At 38.1% G+C, this 20,213-nt stretch overlaps 2 protein-coding genes across 15 annotated transcripts in view; both read right to left on the bottom strand.

Moving 5' to 3' along the window:
• The window catches only part of slc2a9l2 (solute carrier family 2 member 9, like 2), a 110,523-nt gene extending 103,382 nt beyond the window's left edge, over positions 1-7,141 (bottom strand). For 2 of the 14 annotated variants that reach the window (XM_044167442.1, XM_044167483.1), the window contains exon 1: positions 6,813-7,141. The gene's annotated coding sequence lies outside the window, so the exon portion shown is untranslated. Of the gene's footprint in view, positions 1-863; positions 1,052-2,608; positions 2,718-4,342; positions 4,544-6,812 lie in introns of those variants that run through there. The other 12 variants (XM_044167474.1, XM_044167505.1, XM_044167451.1 and 9 more) reach the window with 10 other exon arrangements.
• A 1,391-nt stretch (positions 7,142-8,532) lies between these two features.
• On the bottom strand, positions 8,533-19,375 carry wdr1 (WD repeat domain 1). Its single transcript, XM_044167386.1, has 15 exons — positions 19,219-19,375; positions 17,811-17,932; positions 16,312-16,402; positions 16,057-16,204; positions 15,296-15,476; positions 13,990-14,067; positions 13,792-13,872; positions 13,081-13,314; positions 11,975-12,062; positions 11,433-11,589; positions 11,083-11,170; positions 10,779-10,889; positions 10,359-10,532; positions 10,118-10,262; positions 8,533-9,652 (listed from the first exon to the last, which is right to left on the bottom strand). Exons 1-15 carry the CDS (start codon positions 19,232-19,234, stop codon positions 9,546-9,548), a joined length of 1,821 nt encoding a protein of 606 aa, XP_044023321.1. The 5' UTR covers positions 19,235-19,375; the 3' UTR covers positions 8,533-9,545.
• Positions 19,376-20,213: the final 838 nt, after the last annotated feature.

Raw genomic sequence — 20,213 nt, 5'->3', positions numbered from 1 at the left:
AGATAGGCTTGGGCTGAGTGATATGGTTGAAATCAAAATGATGATTTTATTAAGATATACAAAATCACATATACAGTATGTCGACAAAGAGGAAACAGTTTCTGCAATGAATTGCATGAGTTTAAACTCATGTAGCTAATGCATGATCATTAATTTGGACAACAGAAACTTGTAAAATGATAAGCTGATAAGATTATATGATACAATATAAATCTGCTAAAAGTCAATAAATTATAATATTAAACTATTATCCAGCTAAACAACATAATTCAAATTTATACTATGAAAAATATTACACATTTGGCAGCAGATGGTTGTAGGTTTTGATTATGATGATTAATATTTTATTCAAACATATAGACTGAAGTGATTGGTCAAGGGATTATGCCTAGCTACATATTACGAGCTATATATCACCTTATTACTGTATCTGTATAATCTGTCTAAAACAAAGCAAACAATATCTAATAATCTTATAATTAAAGTACAGTCGTATTTACAGTTCATTCACTGTCATGCTCCACTAGCCAACACTAAAAATGTGTTTAGAAAACCAAACTGGTTGTAACAGTTACTTGCAAGAGCCTTCCATTTTAACGGACCACAGTGTAACAAATCAATGTAGAAGAAAATAGCAGTATGTCTAAAGAAGAATAAGTGTCAGCCCGCTTCACCAAACTCCTGTAGTTGTGTGGATAACAGCTGAGAAGAATGCCACAACCTATGCAACCTATCCCCTAGTAAAATACCAACAGACCATGACATTGAGGGTAATGGTAAAAAAAATAAATGCCAAAAAAAAACAACTATGTTTCCACATTTTCACCAGACCGAGTGAGAAGTATCACCGTGGGCATACTTACCCAAGTACAGGCTGTGTATCCAATGCTTGCAGGAAGACTACTGACCTAACATTACCTAGACATGACTGTGGTAATAACACTAAAAATGATTAACTTTGATAAGTCCCTTCTGCCCTCTCCCTGTCTCCCTTTTTTATGCCATCATGACACTCTGAGGGCGGCAGCAGGGTAGAGAAAAAATGACCAGACGTGTGTACTACTCGATACCATTGCTGCACTGAGAAAAACAAGGCATAACTTTATCCAGAAGCATCAGGCTATCCACTGTCCAGCCATAATCACCACCATATTAAACACAACCAGTTACACTAATGAAGGCATCAAGGCAGCAATTAACCAAATTAAATTAGGTTAATTTGCAAAAATGAACTTGTCCTTAAAGAGCACATGGATCTTATTAATGGAAAAATAGAACACTGATTTATTTAGCGAGGCAGTCCAGTAAAAACACTCTATCGCTCACCAGCATAGATAAGTTCAGCAGGAAGTATCTATGCACAGACTCCACCATGAAGAGAAATTGGCCCACATACATCCCACATGATATTACAGAGCACCTTAACACCCCCTGAAAATCTGGTTTTTGCTGATCTCCAGTGGTTTAACTTTTCACCTTCTCTTCACGCTAAACATTGATATTACATTTTCAGTCACAACAAAATCAATACAAGAAAAATCTATTGTTAATATGAAAAATATGAGTTTAACTTTGCCACCAAATAAAAGGTTAGACAACACATTCATATCAGCTATGCGGCAAATATTGACTGCAACAGAGTATTTTGCTTTCTCTGAGCCTGATGTATTACTACCACTCTAAATTTTTAGAAAGCAATTATTCTAAAGCTGAGACACTGGAAGGAATTATGCTTAACAAACTAACAAGACAAGCAGTTTAACATTCAGATGTATTAAATACAAGGTACTAGAGATTATGTAAACATAGCTGACTTTGTTTTAAAGAACTCAATCCAGCAGTCTGGATTGGGGTCAAATTTCAAATGCAAGCAAGCAAAGCTTTATTTATATAGCACATTTCAGTCCAGGTGGAAGCACAATGTGCAGCCACAAACAAACTGTAAAGATAAAACATTAGACATAAGTAAGCACAGTTAGAATAGACATATGAATAATAATACATGTGAAAGTTAAAGGTTATAGAATATATTAAATAATGAATTTCAATACCATTAAAACATTATGAATAAAAACAACCAAATAAAATAATTAAGACCAACAGTCGACCAATAAAAATAATAGGACACGTGAGTTAAAACCAACAAAATAAAATGAAAGTTAAAACCAGAAAAACCAGACTACTGATATGCGCAGTTAAAAAGGTGTTTACAGTTTGGTTTTAGAGGGGGAAATGTTGGGGCACACCTAACATGACTGGGCAGGGCGTTCCTGCAGCTTGGAGCATAAAAGCTAGTTTCACTAGTTTTTGTGGAGACCCAGAGCTAAGACCTAAGCGGTCTAGCTGGTTCACAGCTCACAAGCATGTCGCAGAGATATTCACGTGCCAGACCATGTAGGGCCTTAAAAACGAACTTTAAAAAATGTGTGGTGGAGGTGTAACGACCTCAGCACAGGCGCGGTATGGTCGTATTTCCTTTTTCTAGTTAAAACTCCAGCAGTCGAACAAGAAAGTCCTGAGAGCAGAGCGTTACTGGAGTCTAGTCGACTGGAAATAAAAGCATGGACGATGTTTTCGTCCTCCTGGGATAAAAAGCTTCTTATCTTACCTTCTTAAATGATAAAATCTGGTTTTAACTATGCAGCTGATGTGGAGCTGGAAAGTGACGTCAGCGTCAAGGACGACGCCAAGGTTTCTGACCTGTGTGATACTTTCCAGAGACAGTTGTGACAATTTAAAAGAAATGTCCTGTCTGGTAGCCTTTGCCACGATAACCATGATTTCCTTCTTGTCATTGTTTAACTGTAAAATAATAAATAAATAAAATAAAATAATAAATAAATACAAATAACAATAACAATTACTAGACATCCAGTTATCAATATCCTTGATACATTCTGATAGAGTGTCGATAGGGCTCAGATCATCGGGGGACAAGAAAATATAGAGTTACTTATCATCAGCATAATTATGGTAACACACATTGTGTTTCTTGATAAGCTGGCCAAGAGGCAGCAAGTACAAATAATAGTCCTAAAACTGATTCCACTGGAACACCACATGAGAAAAAAAATATTTTGGAGCTAAAATTAAATAGAAAATATTAAATCATGAAATATTAAAATCATGTCCTTTAAGGTATCACAAAAACCAGTCCAGTGCTGACCCAGATAGGCCAACCCACCTCTCAAGTCTCCCCATTAAAATATCATGATCGATAGTGTCAAATGCTGCACACAGGTCCAACAATACTTAAATAGAAACTATTTATTCTTCTGTCTTTAATAACCCTGACCAAGGCCATTTCTGTATTACGGTTTGGGTGAAATCCAGATTGGTAGAGATCCTATACTTTGTTGGTTGCCAGATGATCGATTAGCTGGTTGTGGACGACTTTTTCAATAATTTTGCTTAGAAACGGGAGGTTAGAGATTGGTCTGGAGTTACTGATAATAGATGGATCTAGAGTGGGCTTCTTTAAAAGTGGTTTAACAATTGAAAATTTGAGTGAGTTAGGTAAAATACCAGATTGTGAAGAGCTGTTTACAATGCTTAAAATGTCCTTGCACATTTAACACATCAGATACAGTGCAGTACTCACTTTTGTGCAATTTTCCATTGATTGATTTTTTTCATGGCCTACCATTAACACAGGTATTTTTTAGAAATTCTATTTTATTTTCTGACAAAAGTGAGTGGCATCTATTTTCTCCCTTTTACAGCACAATATCACTTAGTAAAAAAAACAGTGATGTGGTAACTAAATAAAGTGTTCTCCTGCCATGTGTCTCTTGTTTCAGAAGATCTTCCTTAACATCTTGGGTCATTTAGTTTTAAAAGATCTGAAGAAATTGTTGAACATTAACTGCTCTGTATGCTCAAAATGTGGAAATCACTGTCGAGTCAATGTTCCAAGAACCCTATGATGAAATTCAAACTCGTGTAGCCTGAACAGACAGACCTATAGAATCAATAAAGCATCCATTTGCTTCCAACGTGATTCCATGAACTCAGTTCCCCCCTTCAGTTACCATGAATGGGCCTTGAAAAATAATTAAAAGTGTATCAAATGTATTTAACAAAAACAAAAAGCTTTGTGACAGTGAGCCTTCTTCTTCTATGTGCAGGTAAACAAGCAATCAGACATGAGGACATAGGTCATTATCAATGAGTGATTGTAAAGAAATCACAGTACTTACCTTGAATAATGTATATAAGATACATTGTGCTACTGAGTGGGTTAAAATTGGAACGTTTTGAATTGCTAATGTACAAATACCATGCAGGAAAACATTTCTTCCTGTTTCTCCTGCCATAAGAACAATGGACAGTGCCCTTCTACCTTATCCGTGCTCCATTGTTCTGCTGCAGTCCTTGTACCTCGTGTAAGAGTGAAGTACACCCCTTCATCCACACAACTTGCCAAAGTCCAGAAAAGACATCCCCAGATCAGATGGTCTTTATACCAGAGTAACAACAGAATAGAGCTCTGCCCCTCCAGCTGTCGTGGTAACATGCATGTCCCGCTGGAGTGAAAATGTGAAGCGTCGATTGCCAATTTCCTGATAAATGGAATGCCAACACCATTCTCGACAAAGAGGAAACAGTTTCTGCTACTGGTGGAGCTATTGCAGACACACTACAGCTTGTTACACAAAGGCAGCACAAGAGCTTAGTTTTCAATCCCCCAAAAAAGCCTCTCCTCAGGCAGCATTTTCTCTGATCAATGGCTGCTTTATTCTCCCTTGGCTTCACATTAATAATATTGTTGAAACTACTGCCTAGCAGCTATCTTTATTAGAAATATGTGAGCCACATTTCTGCCATGTGAAAACTGCATAAAAGAGCATCATAAACAGAAACCAAAAACACAACATAGTTTAAGTTTGAAAGCTGCAGCACATGGATTGAACAACTCTAAGTCTATGCGGTTTGCTTTGTGAACTGTGCTGAAGAATCATTTGGGCCAGGAGCTGCCATGGGAAAAAGATATGGCCAAGTAATGAAACTCAGGCTTGTAAGATGAACACCCCCTTTGGGACCTCTTTTCTCAGCCTTGGAGTCTAGGTAACAGTAGTATTAGGTTTCCCAGGGTGTGGATAGACCTGTCAGTGGGAAAAGGTACCACAGGCAGACTGTACCAAACCACTGAAAATAGCTGAGATGACAAAAATCCATTGTCAACAGGTTTAGGAAATATCTGAACATGTTTGCGGTATTTCTATACAGCACATTTCCAAAAGCGTGCACCATTCATGTCTACAACATCATATGTTCCAGACTACATTTTAACAGTTACTGTATTCTCTCTGTTCAAATGTGCACAGTGTACACTACACTACTAAAACCTGTATTATTGTTATCTATATTATGCAGCCTTGCTTAATTATGCATAGTCTGCTCCACTGTATATTAAGTACAACTGCCCTTGTGTCATGTGTCCTAGAAAAGTTTAAAGCCACTCTAATGTTGATTCTGCCAACATTACAAAGTTCTTTCCATAGCTCATGTCCTACATTTGTTTTATCACAGAAATCACTTTTTCCTGCTGTGCTGCTTAAAATGGATGTCAGCAGCTGTGTTAAACATTGACTTTAACACTGAGTCAGTGGGTCAGCTGGCTTAATTTACTGAAACTGGACATGAACCAAAAGTGGTTGGAGCCACAGTGAAGAGTTCTGCTAAATGAGGCCACCTCCTTTTCTGATCAGTGAATGACCTACTGAATGCATTTTGTCTGGTAAAGCAACATAATGAACCTTAGTTAGTAGAAAAAAAAATTAAATGACACAACAAGCTTTACTGCCCATTGAGCCTATTATTTTTTTGTAATTTTACAGCCACAATGCGTTATGTAATGTGGTCCAACATCCAAACCTAACATCAAGCAAAATGCTGCTCTTACAGTACATTTAAATTTAAGAACTACACGAATGTTTATGTTCCACTTACCTTTTTATCTTTCCTTACTTGCTCTGACAAATAATTTATTTCAACACAAAAGATGGTGTGTTTCAGGCAAAATGTTACATTTTCTACTGCTTCTTTTAATAGAAGCATTGTAGCGTTAACTATATATGTTGTGCTGGCAGATCATTGTTTGACCAGTAAACCTGTGGTGCTGGAGAAGGAGGAATGAATGCTTGGTTAACCATTATCAGTTTTTTTTTTTACTGTCTCCAGTAGCAAACTGTGCATAAACATTGTGAGAGAAATACAACCCCTCGGACAATTTTTTCATGTAGCTGTTTTCCAGATATTTTACCCGTCTCCCTCATCCCTAGGAGGAGCAGCAGGACTGGAAAGAATTTGGAAAGAACCCCAATTTGCTGGAAAATACATACCGTTTTTATGAGCTAATGAAATTTTTTTAGACATACTCACAGAACAGCGACGCTACAAACATATGATGATCTTATAGAATATGATGCATTGCTGTGGATTAAACTACCCAACATAAAGTAGTTAAAATTAGCTCAACCTTAAACAACTGCAGCAGTAAAATGCAACATACACATTAATGCAGCAGTAATATTAATCCAAAAACATCATAAATAATAGTAAAACACTGACAGGGACCTTTTTTTCAGAATAACTTTGACTTTTGGTGCTTTCAGTAAATTTTGCTGATAATACTTACATACTTTTGTGTTGGCCCCTGTGGGTTTCCACCGCCTCCTGTCATAAATAATCAGGATCTGGCAAGCATGTGCTTTTTTTTGGAAGCGAGTGAAAGAAAGATGCAACTTATTTTTAATGAGATTTTCTATAACGCACTGTAAAGCATCAAACAGGCGAGTGATTTGACTCACGTGAAATTGTTGGTGTGACTCCTTGAGCTGGCTTGCCTGCTGCTCTTCTTCTGACTCATATTACCACCCATTTTGATCTCCCCTCTCTGCAGTCGATGGATAGACACCGCCACCAGTGTGCTTCCCTTAGCTAGAAGGCATTCTCTCCTGCGCTCCTCTGAGACCGTAGGTAGCAGCGCTGCTCTGCTCTACGGTTTCTTCTTCTCTCTTGACAGGTGTGTCCTCCTGTCCCTCCTTCCTCAAGTCTCCTCCCTCAACTTAACTACACACACTGGAGGTAAACATCCAGCAGTTGATACTGCAGTGTAATAAACTTGGGAGGGATCAGCTTGTGCCCTCTGTGCCCGGTTGTATTGGGTAGAAAGTCTCAGCCATAGAAAGATGTTGTGAGTCATGAGATAAAATGGGAATTCCTGTGTGAGGATGTGACTCAGGGCTTTTGAGAGATCTGGCTTGACCAGTTCCTGACACTGCAAGAGAATTCAGAGAACCCTGGGACACTGTTCTTTCACGTGCAGGCTATCCATAATGTAATTGTTTTCCATACGTTTTTTTCCCTGTAAATTATGCAAAACATGTAAAGTGATTCTAAGTCCTTTAGGGCAAAATCAGCTGATTTGAGTTCTATCCATGGCCTGTTGCGTGATAATAATTTGCCAGTAATTGAATCTCTTCTGGTTTGCTGGCCATGTTGAAGTGCATTTTTCCATCTGAAAACTGGAGTGTACACAGGTTATGAAATCTGTGCAACATAAGCAGTACTATATATATAAATCATGGAAAAAGCAAATTAGTAAATTGTGACTAAGACATCCATGCATTAGAACGTGTGCTGTGTCATTAATGGGCATGGTCAGTATTTAAACACATCTGCAACTACAGTATTAGGGTATCATAATATTAGTTGTAATTATAATTTAACCTTGCCACTCTTTCAACATCCCATGTAATACTGCCTAAAACTGCACTGAATGGGACACTGAATCAACGGTATTAAAACCAATACTATTTGAACACACAGTATTATCAAATTATTATTTAGGTGCATGAAGGGGGTTTTGACTTAGATTGGATTATGCCACATTTGGAGAATATATACCTGTTAGAATCTAACAGGTATATATTCTCTATTAAACTATTAAAATTCTTGAAGTATCTAACAGTTAGATACTTCAGGAATTTTAATAGTATTCAATTTCCTTAAAAATATTTTAGGTGGGCATGTCCCTGAAGCTATTTGGTGTTCTATAATACCGCAATTATGGTAAGTTTAGATTAATTCACACTGGTGCAATTATGAATAGCTGCTATACCAACAACAATTCAACTGTGGTTGTAAGACAAAGAAATACTGTGAACCTTTTTAGTGCACTTGTATATGTGTATATGTATATTTTATATACCACTATAAATTAAATAGTCATCACTAAAAGGCATTAATAATTACTTGATGATTCCAAGTCATCAGCATTCATATTGTGTTTTTAGCGAATTAAACATTAAGACTATAAATATTAAATATTTGTTTCCCTTCAACAGGTAAGAGAATATCACTGTACATACACTCATCAGAAATGTCTCTTAAAGCATTTTAAAGATCTGGGGGAGTAGTGCAGCACCAGCCCCATAAAGTGTTTCTAAGAGTAGTTAAAAATAGTTTTCTCAATTATTTCTGCTTTTTTAGACCATTTACAATAAAAAAGGAGACAGAAAAGATGGAGACACTGAAGAGACAATGTTCAATGTTCAATCCATAGATATCAATTACACCATGAACAAGTTACTCACTGAGTCAAAGGAAACACCTGGAAAAAGTCTTAAGAAGCTTTCTCAAATGCTCCTCTCAGTCTTTACACCCTCCTGGTAAACACCCACAATTCAATGTGTTCCTGAATGCCATTAATTTGTGATGAAGATTCGCACTTGACAACCTGCACAGAAATCTGACAAATAGAAAGAGTGCTAATCTGCATGATCAAGAAAATGCATAAAAAGTGTTTTTTTATTATTATTAATGAATTAATCCCACCTTGGAAGCGGATGCATAAAGACTTGACAAAAAAAAAAAAAAAGTGAGACAAGCATAGTGGGCCCAAACAAAAACACAGCAACACAGGACCTTCAGCTGAACAGACAGCATCTTGATTGCACACAGACTTTGTTCTTTCAGTTCCTATTATTGCTCCCGAGTCCAACAGCAAGAGTTGTGAATCACAAAAAGTAAAGACAAAGCAAAAAGCACCCACCCCCTTAAAACCTTGGGGAAAAAAATTGACAGGTAACTGCAGTTAGGACCAGTTACTTCTCATTTCAGGAATGTAACCAAAAGGTTTCATTTCTTTCAAACATGATTTTGCTGATTTGTTAGGATGCATTGAGGCCAGCCACAGACAAGGATTTCAGTTTAAACTGAGTGGAATGTTGAGCTTACAAATATTTGTCTGGGTCCATAACGCTCAAAGAAATGTAAAAGCACTAATGGTTACATTGTATATATTTCAACATTTTGTCTCTGTGTAAGTTGAGGTTATTCGCATCAAAAGACATGTATCTCGGATAATTTTATGGGATCTTTTCCCAGCCATAACCATTTACAATTCAATGTTTACAGACAGCAAAGAACACCGTTTAGACAGTGAAAATACAGTTTAAAAAAAAAAAAAAAAAAAAAAAAGATTGAATTCTACAGTAGTCCTTGTCCCTGGAGATGTGGATGTTTTGTCTGCTTGCAGCTCAGTATGTAATAGTCCACTGCTTGATGCTGGCATCATGGGAGGTAGTGACTAGAGTATGCTCATCTACCCAGGCCAGGCCGCTAACATGGTGCAACCGGTGAGAGTCTGCAGACATCAAAGCATGAAACAACCTTGTTACAAAAATGTCTCACACAGACAAGAATGTTTTAAATTAAAAGACAAATATTTGTAGCCAAGTTCAATTTGCTCAACAATCAATACATATTGTAGAGTTTGTTTGGCTGCACTGCAAACCAATACACTGGTTGCTCTTCTGTTGTATTTCTGAAGAAGTTGCTCAGTGTTAAACCACTTGCTGTTACCACCAGTGACCACAGGTGTCGACAAAAAAAAAACAAAAAAAAAAAAAAAAACAGGACCGAAATCTTAAGGATTATATATGCAGCTACATGTTCTAAATGCATAATTTAGCTCAGCTCAAAATGTTCTGTTGCCTTTGTTTTTGCATGTTTGGATTTTATTGTAGAGTGGATTTATAGAGCTCATACGATGTGTACCTGCGTGGAAGCCAGGCATGAGTGAATGCACATGTGCACTTGTTTGGCCTACCTGGGAGCTTAATCCTGTTGTCTGCATCACCAACCGTCCAGATATACACCATCATGTCCATCCCACCAGTCGCAAAGTGCTCATTATCAGGTGACCAGGCCAAAGACACTGGTTTGGCGTGGTGTCCGTAAAAGTCATTTTTGACCTGGTGAAAAAAAGAAATAATTATAAAAAGAGACAATGAGTTTTATACAAAACTGCGATAGGCAATGTATACAGAGTAGGACAGACAAATGTTTACCGAGTAGCCGTCAGCCACAGTAAAAACTGTGGCAACTTTCTTCTCATCTATGACAGCCAGATAGGCTCCATCATTAGAGTAGGCCATGTCTGTGATCGGCCCTTTAGCCTCCATAGTTTGACCCTCGTCCTTCAGAGTGTTGCCCTGAATGGAGTACAGATGGATTTTCCCATCCTAAAAAAAAAGGAGAAAAAAGGAAAGAATGAATCTCTAATCTAATGTCCCCAGTGTGTGAAGAAGAGTGTGCTGTACTGTTTCCTGTGATGGTTACTTAAAATGGATGATTATTACACACCAAGGCTTGCTGATGCTATTTTTCCCCCTGAACTCAAAAGCATTTTTTCCGAGAGAGCAAAGTTGACCAAACTCGGCGACTCGGAAACTTGCAGAGATAATCTATGTTCTTATAGGTCCACTTACTGCTCCCCCCACCGCAGCAGTGGTGCCCCCAGGGTGGATAACTCCAACCTCTGCTTCATAGCCGAGATTGTCCAATGTGAAGACTTTCTTCTTATCCTTCAGCAGGACAATCTAGAAAAAACAAGAGATAAAGAATGATGCCATCAGCATAAGACACAACATTTGCATACAGCAAAACTTTAGAGGATTAATATATCAGGTGGATGATGTAAAACCTTGGAAATGCTCAAATGTGTCCACAGGAGAAACACTGAACTAAGAATTTGGCTAAGATAAGCAATGATGAATAAGACAAAAACATCACCTGCCCAATGCACACAGCCAGCGACAGCCCTCCCGTTGCTACTGACACACTTTTAGGCTGGAAATCCATCTTCACAACGTCAGAGGCACTGAAAACCAGCAGATTAGGTTATTTATATCATAAATGAGCATTGTAACATTTAGAGGTGGACAAATTATGGAATTCTGAAAAAGACAGGCATTCCAATGACATATATAACTCCAAGTGATCATGCATGACGTGTTTATACATTGACTACAAAGACATTGTTACTGATTTTTTTACATGACAGATCATTAAGCTTGGGCACATCCACCCATTACCATCTATCATAACAAAAAAAATCTCCAGTGACACATAATGACCCCTACCTGTACTCCTTCTTGTCGATGTTGGTGTAGCGCAGTGTGTCATCCATGCTGCACGTCACCAGCTCGTTGGCTTCGTCAGTCACCATCTTGCTCACCTGGTTGCTGTGGCCTTTCCCCGAGAAGCAGTCGTTCTCCCCAGTTTCTGCATCCCAGTAATGTGCGGCAATCGTTAAGGAACAAATTAACCGTAGACATGGATACTTAATATTGCAGGAAAGTTACAATATAAGTTATATATAGAAATTTATTAAAATGACATTTTTCGAACTTTTTTTTTTTTAGAATTTTGGTGATCAAACTATAAAAAAAATAAACCTCTCCAACAGCCAAATATCTCTAGTTAGCTGGGTTATTATATTATTTAATTTTACAAGTAATATAATGTCAACATATTTAGGAGATTAAAAACTATTTTCAGTTTGTGCAACATCTGCACATGATCAAAGGTAATCTACATATAATATAAAAGGGCACTTTGACTTATCGGCCACCGAGTGACCTTTACAATCATTATTGGCACCACTTAATCAGTGAAAGGATATTGATGTGTCCATCGTGGCTCCCCGAGTAGATGTATGGTCGCCCTTCAGTTTTGTGAACGGTCAAACACTGGATGGATTTGCCGTGACCCTGTAGGATGAACAAGAACATGTTTTCAGATATACTTATAAGGGCACATAAGAACAGTTAATGTAGAATATTAGAATAATATCACTTGGGAGATTTGGCAGCACATTAATTCCAGTGAAAGCCACATGACTAATTTGGATGCTCCTGTAGTAACCTGAAATACATTGATTTTCTGTCCTACTGCCTTCTGCGACATATTATTCAAGTTAAGGCTTTAATCAAACCTAGTCCCGTGGCCGGGTCAGCCAACTACACGCTGACATTGAGGGACTGGATCTTGTGTAATTTTACACACCTTACCATTTCTGACTAATGTGTATGCCAGTCACACGCCTCTAGTCTCTGCTCTAGTGAAAGGATGCTTTATCTCCCCAAGTCATAGGTCACAGTTGTTTTTAAAAATCCATTGAAAGTAGCTCACAGACAAAGATCTAAGAGGTTTATACAAAAAGTAGCACTTGTTTTGGCTTCTGTGTGTGAATATGGTGAGAGTAATATGGTAAGAAAAAGTGTAATTAGATTTCAGAATGTGTATCCATATTTTTTTAAAAAAGGTCATAATTAGCAAATAGTGTCTGATTTACTGATCTCAGTATAAATCTGAAAGCACAAATCAAAATAAATAAATAAATAAAAATAATGGCAGCTCATAGGGACAGCTCAATGCTGATTTGAGAGTGTGTTCAGTGACACTAAATTATATGAAACACAAGCTACTTATTACAAATGTACAAATCTCAGTTTGTATTTGCACATTTGGGTACATAGTTACAAACCTCTGTGTATTTGCAGATGCTAATTTACATTTCACAAATGCAAATACATGTTTGCAAATGTCTGGTTATTCTTCAATATAAACATGTTTTCAGCGACTTAAAAGTTTAAAAGCAGCGATTTTTTTCCACCACCCCCCACCCCACAAAAAAAAAAGTAAAATAAGCTTTAACATAAGGTTTTATCACTATCAAGGAACTCTACTAATAACATACAGGAATAGCATCCTTAAACTGAGTCTGACCTTGATTGTGCGTATGGGGCGGTCAGGGTTGTTCTTGTCCAGATAGTTGATGTATCCTGACAAGGAGATGCTGAGGAGGTGGTCTTTCTGCCACAGGCAGCCCAGCTGCTGGTCTGTCACATCAGTGCCCATGTTGAAGGTGGTGACGGCTGTACCTGCACCAACATCCCAGAGTTTCACGGTCTTGTCCCCTGAGGCAGAGATCAGTTGGGAGCTGTCAGGGCTCCAGCTGACCTGGAGGATTTAAAAACAGAGAGGGATTGAAAGAAAAAGTTATGATATTAATATGCATGTAACCAAAGTTGCAAATTTTGTGTGTAAAGAATGTTCAAGTGCCCTATAAATGTTCACTCAACTGAAACCCCTGCTATATGGAAAACAAACAAATCAATGTAAAAGTCTAAATCAGTAACTTGAGGACATAATCCCTAATTTGAATAGGGAAAGAAGCATTTTCTCTGTCCACATACTCCAGCCAGACTGCATGCTAACTCTTATAGCTAGCTCCCCTGAAAAACAAAAAGTTATTGGGCCAGAGGATGATAAAGATGTAACACACTGCAGTGATAATTTGTTTAAGTTCCAACAAGACAGACTAGCAAAATGTATACTGAATGTAGTGTCAATTTTAATACAAAAAAAAAAATGTAAAAAAAATTTTTTGTTGTTTTTTTACACATACTATATAAAAATTAAAAATAAAAATCTTACCGCATAGATTCCTCCTTTGTGGGCCTTTTCTCCACCCAGTGAGCAAACTTGCTCACCATTCGCTCCATCATAGACGAAAATCTGTAGAAGTTATACTCATTAAGAAGACGAGGAACATTCTTTGAGATATAGATATATATATATATCTCTCACAGTGATAGTTACTATTATGGCCACACCTGGCAATCCAATACTCACCTGGCCATCAGCGCCAGCTGTGACAAACCGACTTCCATCTGGAGAGAAGCGAACACAGTTGACAAACTGGCTGTGGTCCTTTAGGAGTCACCGGGGAGACAGAAGGGAAGAAAAATAGTGGGAAATGATCCGTAAAGAAAGATACAGTCCATATTTGTATTTTATTTGGCACAGTCAGACTTTCAATCTGATATCATAGTTAAAAAGAGATGACACAAGTCAAACTGGCAAATGGAAAAAATAAATATAGTTGTCATTCTTGGTCATCCTCATTACAGACAGAAATTCACAGTCCTTCCTCATTTTAGGCCATCGGGCTGACCAATGCCTGGGTTTAATAACACAAAAATTCAACTGGGAAAATTATCATTTTTATATACAAGGCAGTTCAGAAGGTTGTTATCAAACCAGTTTGTTGCTGCTGTGCAAAAACAACATTGTTCCTGATAAGAAGATTACATTAGGGTGGGGGCTCTCTGGAATCTAAATTAACTGCTGCACATATTGTACTGTGCAGCCTACTCTACTACCAAAGTCAGGAACTGTTGGATCAGTGAGTTCATGATCAGAATAAGACATCAAGGCAACAAGACGTGGGCTCAAGAGGAGTGCATGTGCTGTTTGACAAAACAAATTAAAGATGCTTTTCTCACAGCAAATAGAAGCTGTGATTTTATAAGAAATATGATTATACATGGCAAAAATGCAAAACATTTGGCTTATGCTTTGGCTTTAGCTACAAGAGCCTTTGGGGCTTACATATCTACTGTATGACATATTTCCAATGCAACTATCCCAACCTAGGTCAGCGTTACAGAATGTAATCTACACTTGTATACTGAAAAAACAAATGCAGACTGAATTCTAAAAACTGATTTTAAAAAAGGTGTATTATATGTTTCTAGAGGGAAGGCCTGCTTTTAAGAATGTGACTCACACATTCTCCAAGAATTTATGGGGGAAGGGAGTTATGTAATATGGAAACAGACAAACAAGGCTACACTGTCAAAAGCCACCAGGGTGTGAAAGACTTGCTATGACCAATGGGTATTAAAAATAAGACAGCTGGTTCAAAGTCACAGAATAAGCCCTTAATCTACTACTTTGTCTGTATTTGCATAAGGATAATATTTTGTTACTAATTATACTACAAATTGAAGCTATTTAAGACATTTAACCTCTGGTTGGTCTGACAGGTCCAGCAAAATCAAATTGGCTCTAACTAATTTGTTTAAACACAAATTACCCTTTCCAAAAGCTGCACAGCTGCCTACGGGGGAAAAAAAAGCAAATCTCTGCAACTCACACGTAATGTGAACTTGAACTTGAAGGGAGGCCCCTCAAAGAAGGACCCAGTGGTGTCATCACTCGCAGTAGCAAGGCGGTAAGGGCGTTTCTGCCTTATGTCTACACTATTTATTAATTTGGCGTGGCCGGAAACGTCCCCCACTGATGAGCCAGAGTCCCACAGGAACACTGCCCCAAACCTACAACAAGAGAGGAGCATGCATGCATACCGTTGTTCCAGGTTTCTGTGAGGTTTGTGAGAGGAATAAAAATAACAGAAAAACACTTTTTTTTTCCTCTATAAAAACAAGTCTACAAGTCTCCCAGGATTAAATTAAAAACAGAGTTTATGGAGAACATTGCTTCATGCCTACAATCACACTAAAATAATAATTATGCAGCGGGTAATTTCATAATTTTGTTAATGGACAGTCGCCCCATATATTTGGTAAGGCAGGCAATGTGCTGGCTGGCTTATGGAGTCTTTACTGCTCAACAGTGATGTACAATAAATATCCTTCACACACACAATATGAGCAACACTTTGCTCATATTCTATACAAAGCCATGACATCAAGCAAGACAATCAATTATATTATAATTCTACCAAAACACAACCTTGGCATGTTAAACATAAAAATATCTGAAGCAAAACAATGGACTTGTGCACAGTGGGCGTTATTCAGTGGGAGAAGCTTCTCATGAGTCACGGTGATCTGAGTTTAATGAGGCTAACTCCTTTCATTTCTTGAACATGTATGAAAACCCCCTCATACTCACTTCTCTCGTCCGTCCCCAACAACAGCAATCCTCTTGCTATCCTCTGTCCACGCAATGTCCTTGACCTTCCCTGAAATAGGGGTGTACTCGTACTTGAGCAGGTGCTCCTTCTGGGTGGTGTCCCAGATACGGATCTTTCCTGATGCATCTAAAAGGATTTAAAACCAATTATTTTATTATAGTATTAACATTACAGTGGTTAACTATATGCACACATTTGCGGACATGACATACGTTCAGATGTGGGTCATTTACCTCCAGATGCAATGTAGAATCCACTGGGGGCATACTTGGCAACAGTAACCGGATGGGCATGTTCGGTGTAAATGTCTGCTATAGCCGGGTTCTGTAAAAGACAGGAAATGTGAGACATCAGCAGGTCTGCATTTGACAAATGGCACATTAGATAGTTCCCTTCTAAATTAGTACTAAGTTAAAAGAAAATTTGGTTCTATTTTTTAACCTGGACCTTATTTTCAGGGTTTTGGTTCCTATTCGTTATGATAACATTTTCCTCATTAGATTAAGGAAGGAGATTTAAAAAGGGACGCAGCATCGCAGCTTGACACAGCTTTACGATTGTGTCCATTGGGGCAAGTAATGAGCGTGATCACACACATTTTAAGAATTGCTCAGTTAAACCCTAATAGTAAAAAACTAAGATGTGAATTAAAACTTGTAACCCAAACTGTCACTTGAAAATGTTCATTTCATTTTGCACAACTGCTCCCTGGTTAAAGAGAAACTGAATACCAGCTGAAAATCTTATTTTTGCTGACCTCTAGTGCTTGAAACTCTCACCTTGCTGTTGCACTCTGTGGTCAATTCACCCTCACATCACCCATAGGTGTGATTACAGGTGCAACAGAGGCTGCGCTCCATTCAACCATGCTGTTGTGCAGTATGTTATGCAGTGGCATGGGTGGGGAAAGCTCTTAAATGCAGTGCAAGTGGCAAATGAGGTGGCCAGTATAGCGCTGGGTAACTATCAGCTGACAATCAAGCAGCAGAAGGTAGTGAAGATGCTGTTGTAATACTTCCTGTTGAGGATGACTTATATAATTATTGAACTAGAATTAGTTAAATGTAAGAAGTGTTAATTCAATTCTAAACATGCTAAACAGTGCTTTGTATGCAAACAATTCAACTATCATTGCAGCTAAACTTTAATTTAATCTTTAGACAGTTTAGCCAGACAGTGTTGGCAGAGACAGTACAGTAACAGTACCATTTCCATTTGAATTTGGCATTACATGTCATGATAAATACATGTGTTTACTAGTCTCTACTGTTTTGCCATGATGCTGTTAAGCACAATGTTATGTTCAACTTGCTGCACAAGGCGTCAAAGCAAGTCATCATAAGTGACATATGCAGTTTTTTGCCAAATTGATATGGAGTCAAAACCATGTCCATCCAGCGCAAACCGGCACTGTGCCAGTCAGATTTTAGAGTGCACCCAGAGCACACTCATGACCACACCTGACACAGATGCTGGGTGTGGTCACAGGTGCAAGAAACATGAAATGTTTAACCAGAAGGTCAGTCAAATGATGCTTTTGAGGTTGGTGTTAAAATTTGACTCACCAAATTCAGTAGAAATAAAGCAATTTACTGTAATTAGGGAGTAAAATGTCATCATGATTAATATGAATAATGGCCAAAACTCAGACCCAGGCTGGTATAAATAAATAAATAAATAAGCAAGCAGGCAACACTTGTTAAATATGGCTCTTAAAAAGATAAAAAATTACTTCAATGTTCCTGATGATGACACACTTCCCATTGGTATACAGGAAGTTGTTGCCTTTGGGATCGCCGCCAATCACTTTTGCAACTCCCCTCTCCATCTGTGGGAGACTGGCAAATACATGTCCTAAAAAAGTAGGCATGACAAGAAAGATGACAAAAACGTTAAAAAAAAAGGTAAATACAAATTAAATGAGCATTCACTGAAAAAAGTATTAAATTATACTATTCCATAAGGTATTGTTTGCAGACAAATAATATTACATTGTACATCTTGCCTGGACTAATATCTTGCACTACTACTGTTTCAGATAGGACATAAGTAAGCAGAGTTAATCAGCATCACTTCATTCTTCATTAGTCATTCTGAGAACCTAAAGTGTTGAACGTGGCCTCTAACATCACTGATCTTTCCAGACACTTTGACCGAACAGCCAACTCTGTCCTTATTGGTCAAGTCTGTGTTCAGACCCATGTCTTATAGAACTGTCATAGCAGTGAGACTCAGCTGTTGCCTCACAAATACAAAATGCCAATAAGAAACATGTAGTATAATTTAAGCTGTAACAAAATGGAGAAAAAAAAAAAAGAAAGATCAAGAAGTATAAAAATACACTTCCTAAAACTGTGCCTCATCCTTTTTGGCAAGGTGTCCAAGTTTATTACCGATAAGTCAATGGCTGATTTAGATGTATTTTATGAATAGCCTATGCATTGTTTGGGTTCTTAACTTATAACAACAACGATTAAAAAAACAAGCATCAGCATCTTAAAATGATGTTAGTTAAGTTTTATATACATACATGTAAATTCACCAACAAAAGACCATTAAATCTTGCACTAACAAGAATGCTGTAACGAGGTTGGTGCACGTATTGGGCTTCCGCATTGGCCCTAAAATCAGTTTTCTTTACGAGAATATTATCTCTCATCTCCACCAGCTCGACATTAAAATTACAGCCAAAACTTTACTTCACGCTTGTTCAGCAGCCACAAACCAAGTTTCTGTGAGCTACTTCCCCTGCAGAGGTTCCTGGCTGTCAGCCACCCTCTGTCTGGACATGTCATAACAAGGCGATGTGAGCACAACTATTTCCTCTGACTGACGTTAGCTCGACTAGCTAACACTAACATGAACAGTCTGTAATGAGCTGACGTTTGAGCCAGAGTATCTTCACAACAAATCGTGCTTATCAGACACAGGCGTATATTAAATCTGACATAATCCAATGCCGACATTTTTTCTTTCATTTGCGAAATGAAGTGTCAAAATCACGCAGCTATGGGCGAGGCTAGCTAGCTAGCGACGGGCTACCTGGCTGACTAGCTCAATCTGTTGAATAATGTCGCCCACAATAAAGAGTTACGTTGCATTTTCTCTCAGCCGCTACCATTAAAAATAAATAGACTTACTCAGTTCAAACGGCATTTTCCCTGCTAGTCACTTGCTTAGCGTTACTCTTATAAATGAATGAAACAGTGGCGACAGTAACGCTTCCCCGGCCGTGCACTCCCTGATCACACAAACACGGAAGCGAGTGCAGCTCTCGCTCTGCCTGGCTTTGCCCATATATAGTAAACTCAGATACTACGCTGCGGCTGTCAGCCACTAGCCCCCATGCACTGCTTGCACTGTGATACGTTATCCCCCAATACTGTCTTTCAGGCTCGAAGCCAATTAGACCATCGCTAAGCTCCACCAATCAAATTGGCTAGGTTAACCCCAGTTTGTGCTTCTCATGTGCTATTATTACATTCAGGACACAGAGCTAAGCATTCGTTTTTTTTTTGGTTTTTTTAAGATAAATCCCTGATGCCCTGTGAAAAACAAAGAGAGTCGTTTAAATGGGCAGTTCACCCCAAAATCAACAATCTATTTTCCTCTTACCATCTTGATAAAATAATATTCAGTTTCCCAAATTGCAATTATTTCCTTCTATTAACCATTGACATATATTTCTGTCAATCATCTATATAAGGAAATAGGGCCACAATGGGAAACAAAAATATCTTTGTCGTGCAAATAAAAACATTTATATCCAGATAATTCGAGGTTCATTATGGATTCTGGAAATACCTTTATAACAGAATTAAAGGTGTATTCACATTACAGCGGGGTACAAGGGTCTTTGCTGTGTGTCCCACGTGGCCTGTGCATTGTTTACCGGTCCGAAATCCCTGTGGGACTGCACTAAAGGGTGCCACCTTAGCTAAATGCTAAAGCTTTTTCCCCACGATAATGTCAACATGCCTTAAGTGTTCAAAGGCTCTCTGGGTATATCAAAGATTACCAGGGATTTATGTTTCAGGAAAAATGGATGCTTAGCAAAGTGGCTTGAATGTAATTTGTGGCTTCAAATCATGCTTTTCGGTTAGATTATTACACTGATAGTCCCCTTTCTGCGGTG

Source organism: Siniperca chuatsi, linkage group LG2 (assembly GCF_020085105.1).
Source record: "Siniperca chuatsi isolate FFG_IHB_CAS linkage group LG2, ASM2008510v1, whole genome shotgun sequence".
In the NCBI taxonomy this organism is placed as follows: domain Eukaryota; kingdom Metazoa; phylum Chordata; class Actinopteri; order Centrarchiformes; family Sinipercidae; genus Siniperca; species Siniperca chuatsi.
This window is presented reverse-complemented; position numbering and strand designations above follow the sequence as displayed.

Excerpts from the sequence above, each read along its gene's own strand:
- wdr1 (XM_044167386.1), bottom strand. Across the intron at positions 14,068-15,295 it reads AGTTCAAGTTCACATTACGT|GACCACAGCCAGTTTGTCAA; the intron begins GTGAGTTGCAGA and ends TGACTCCTAAAG. Across the intron at positions 11,171-11,432 it reads ATCGACAAGAAGGAGTACAG|TGCCTCTGACGTTGTGAAGA; the intron begins GTAGGGGTCATT and ends GCTGGTTTTCAG.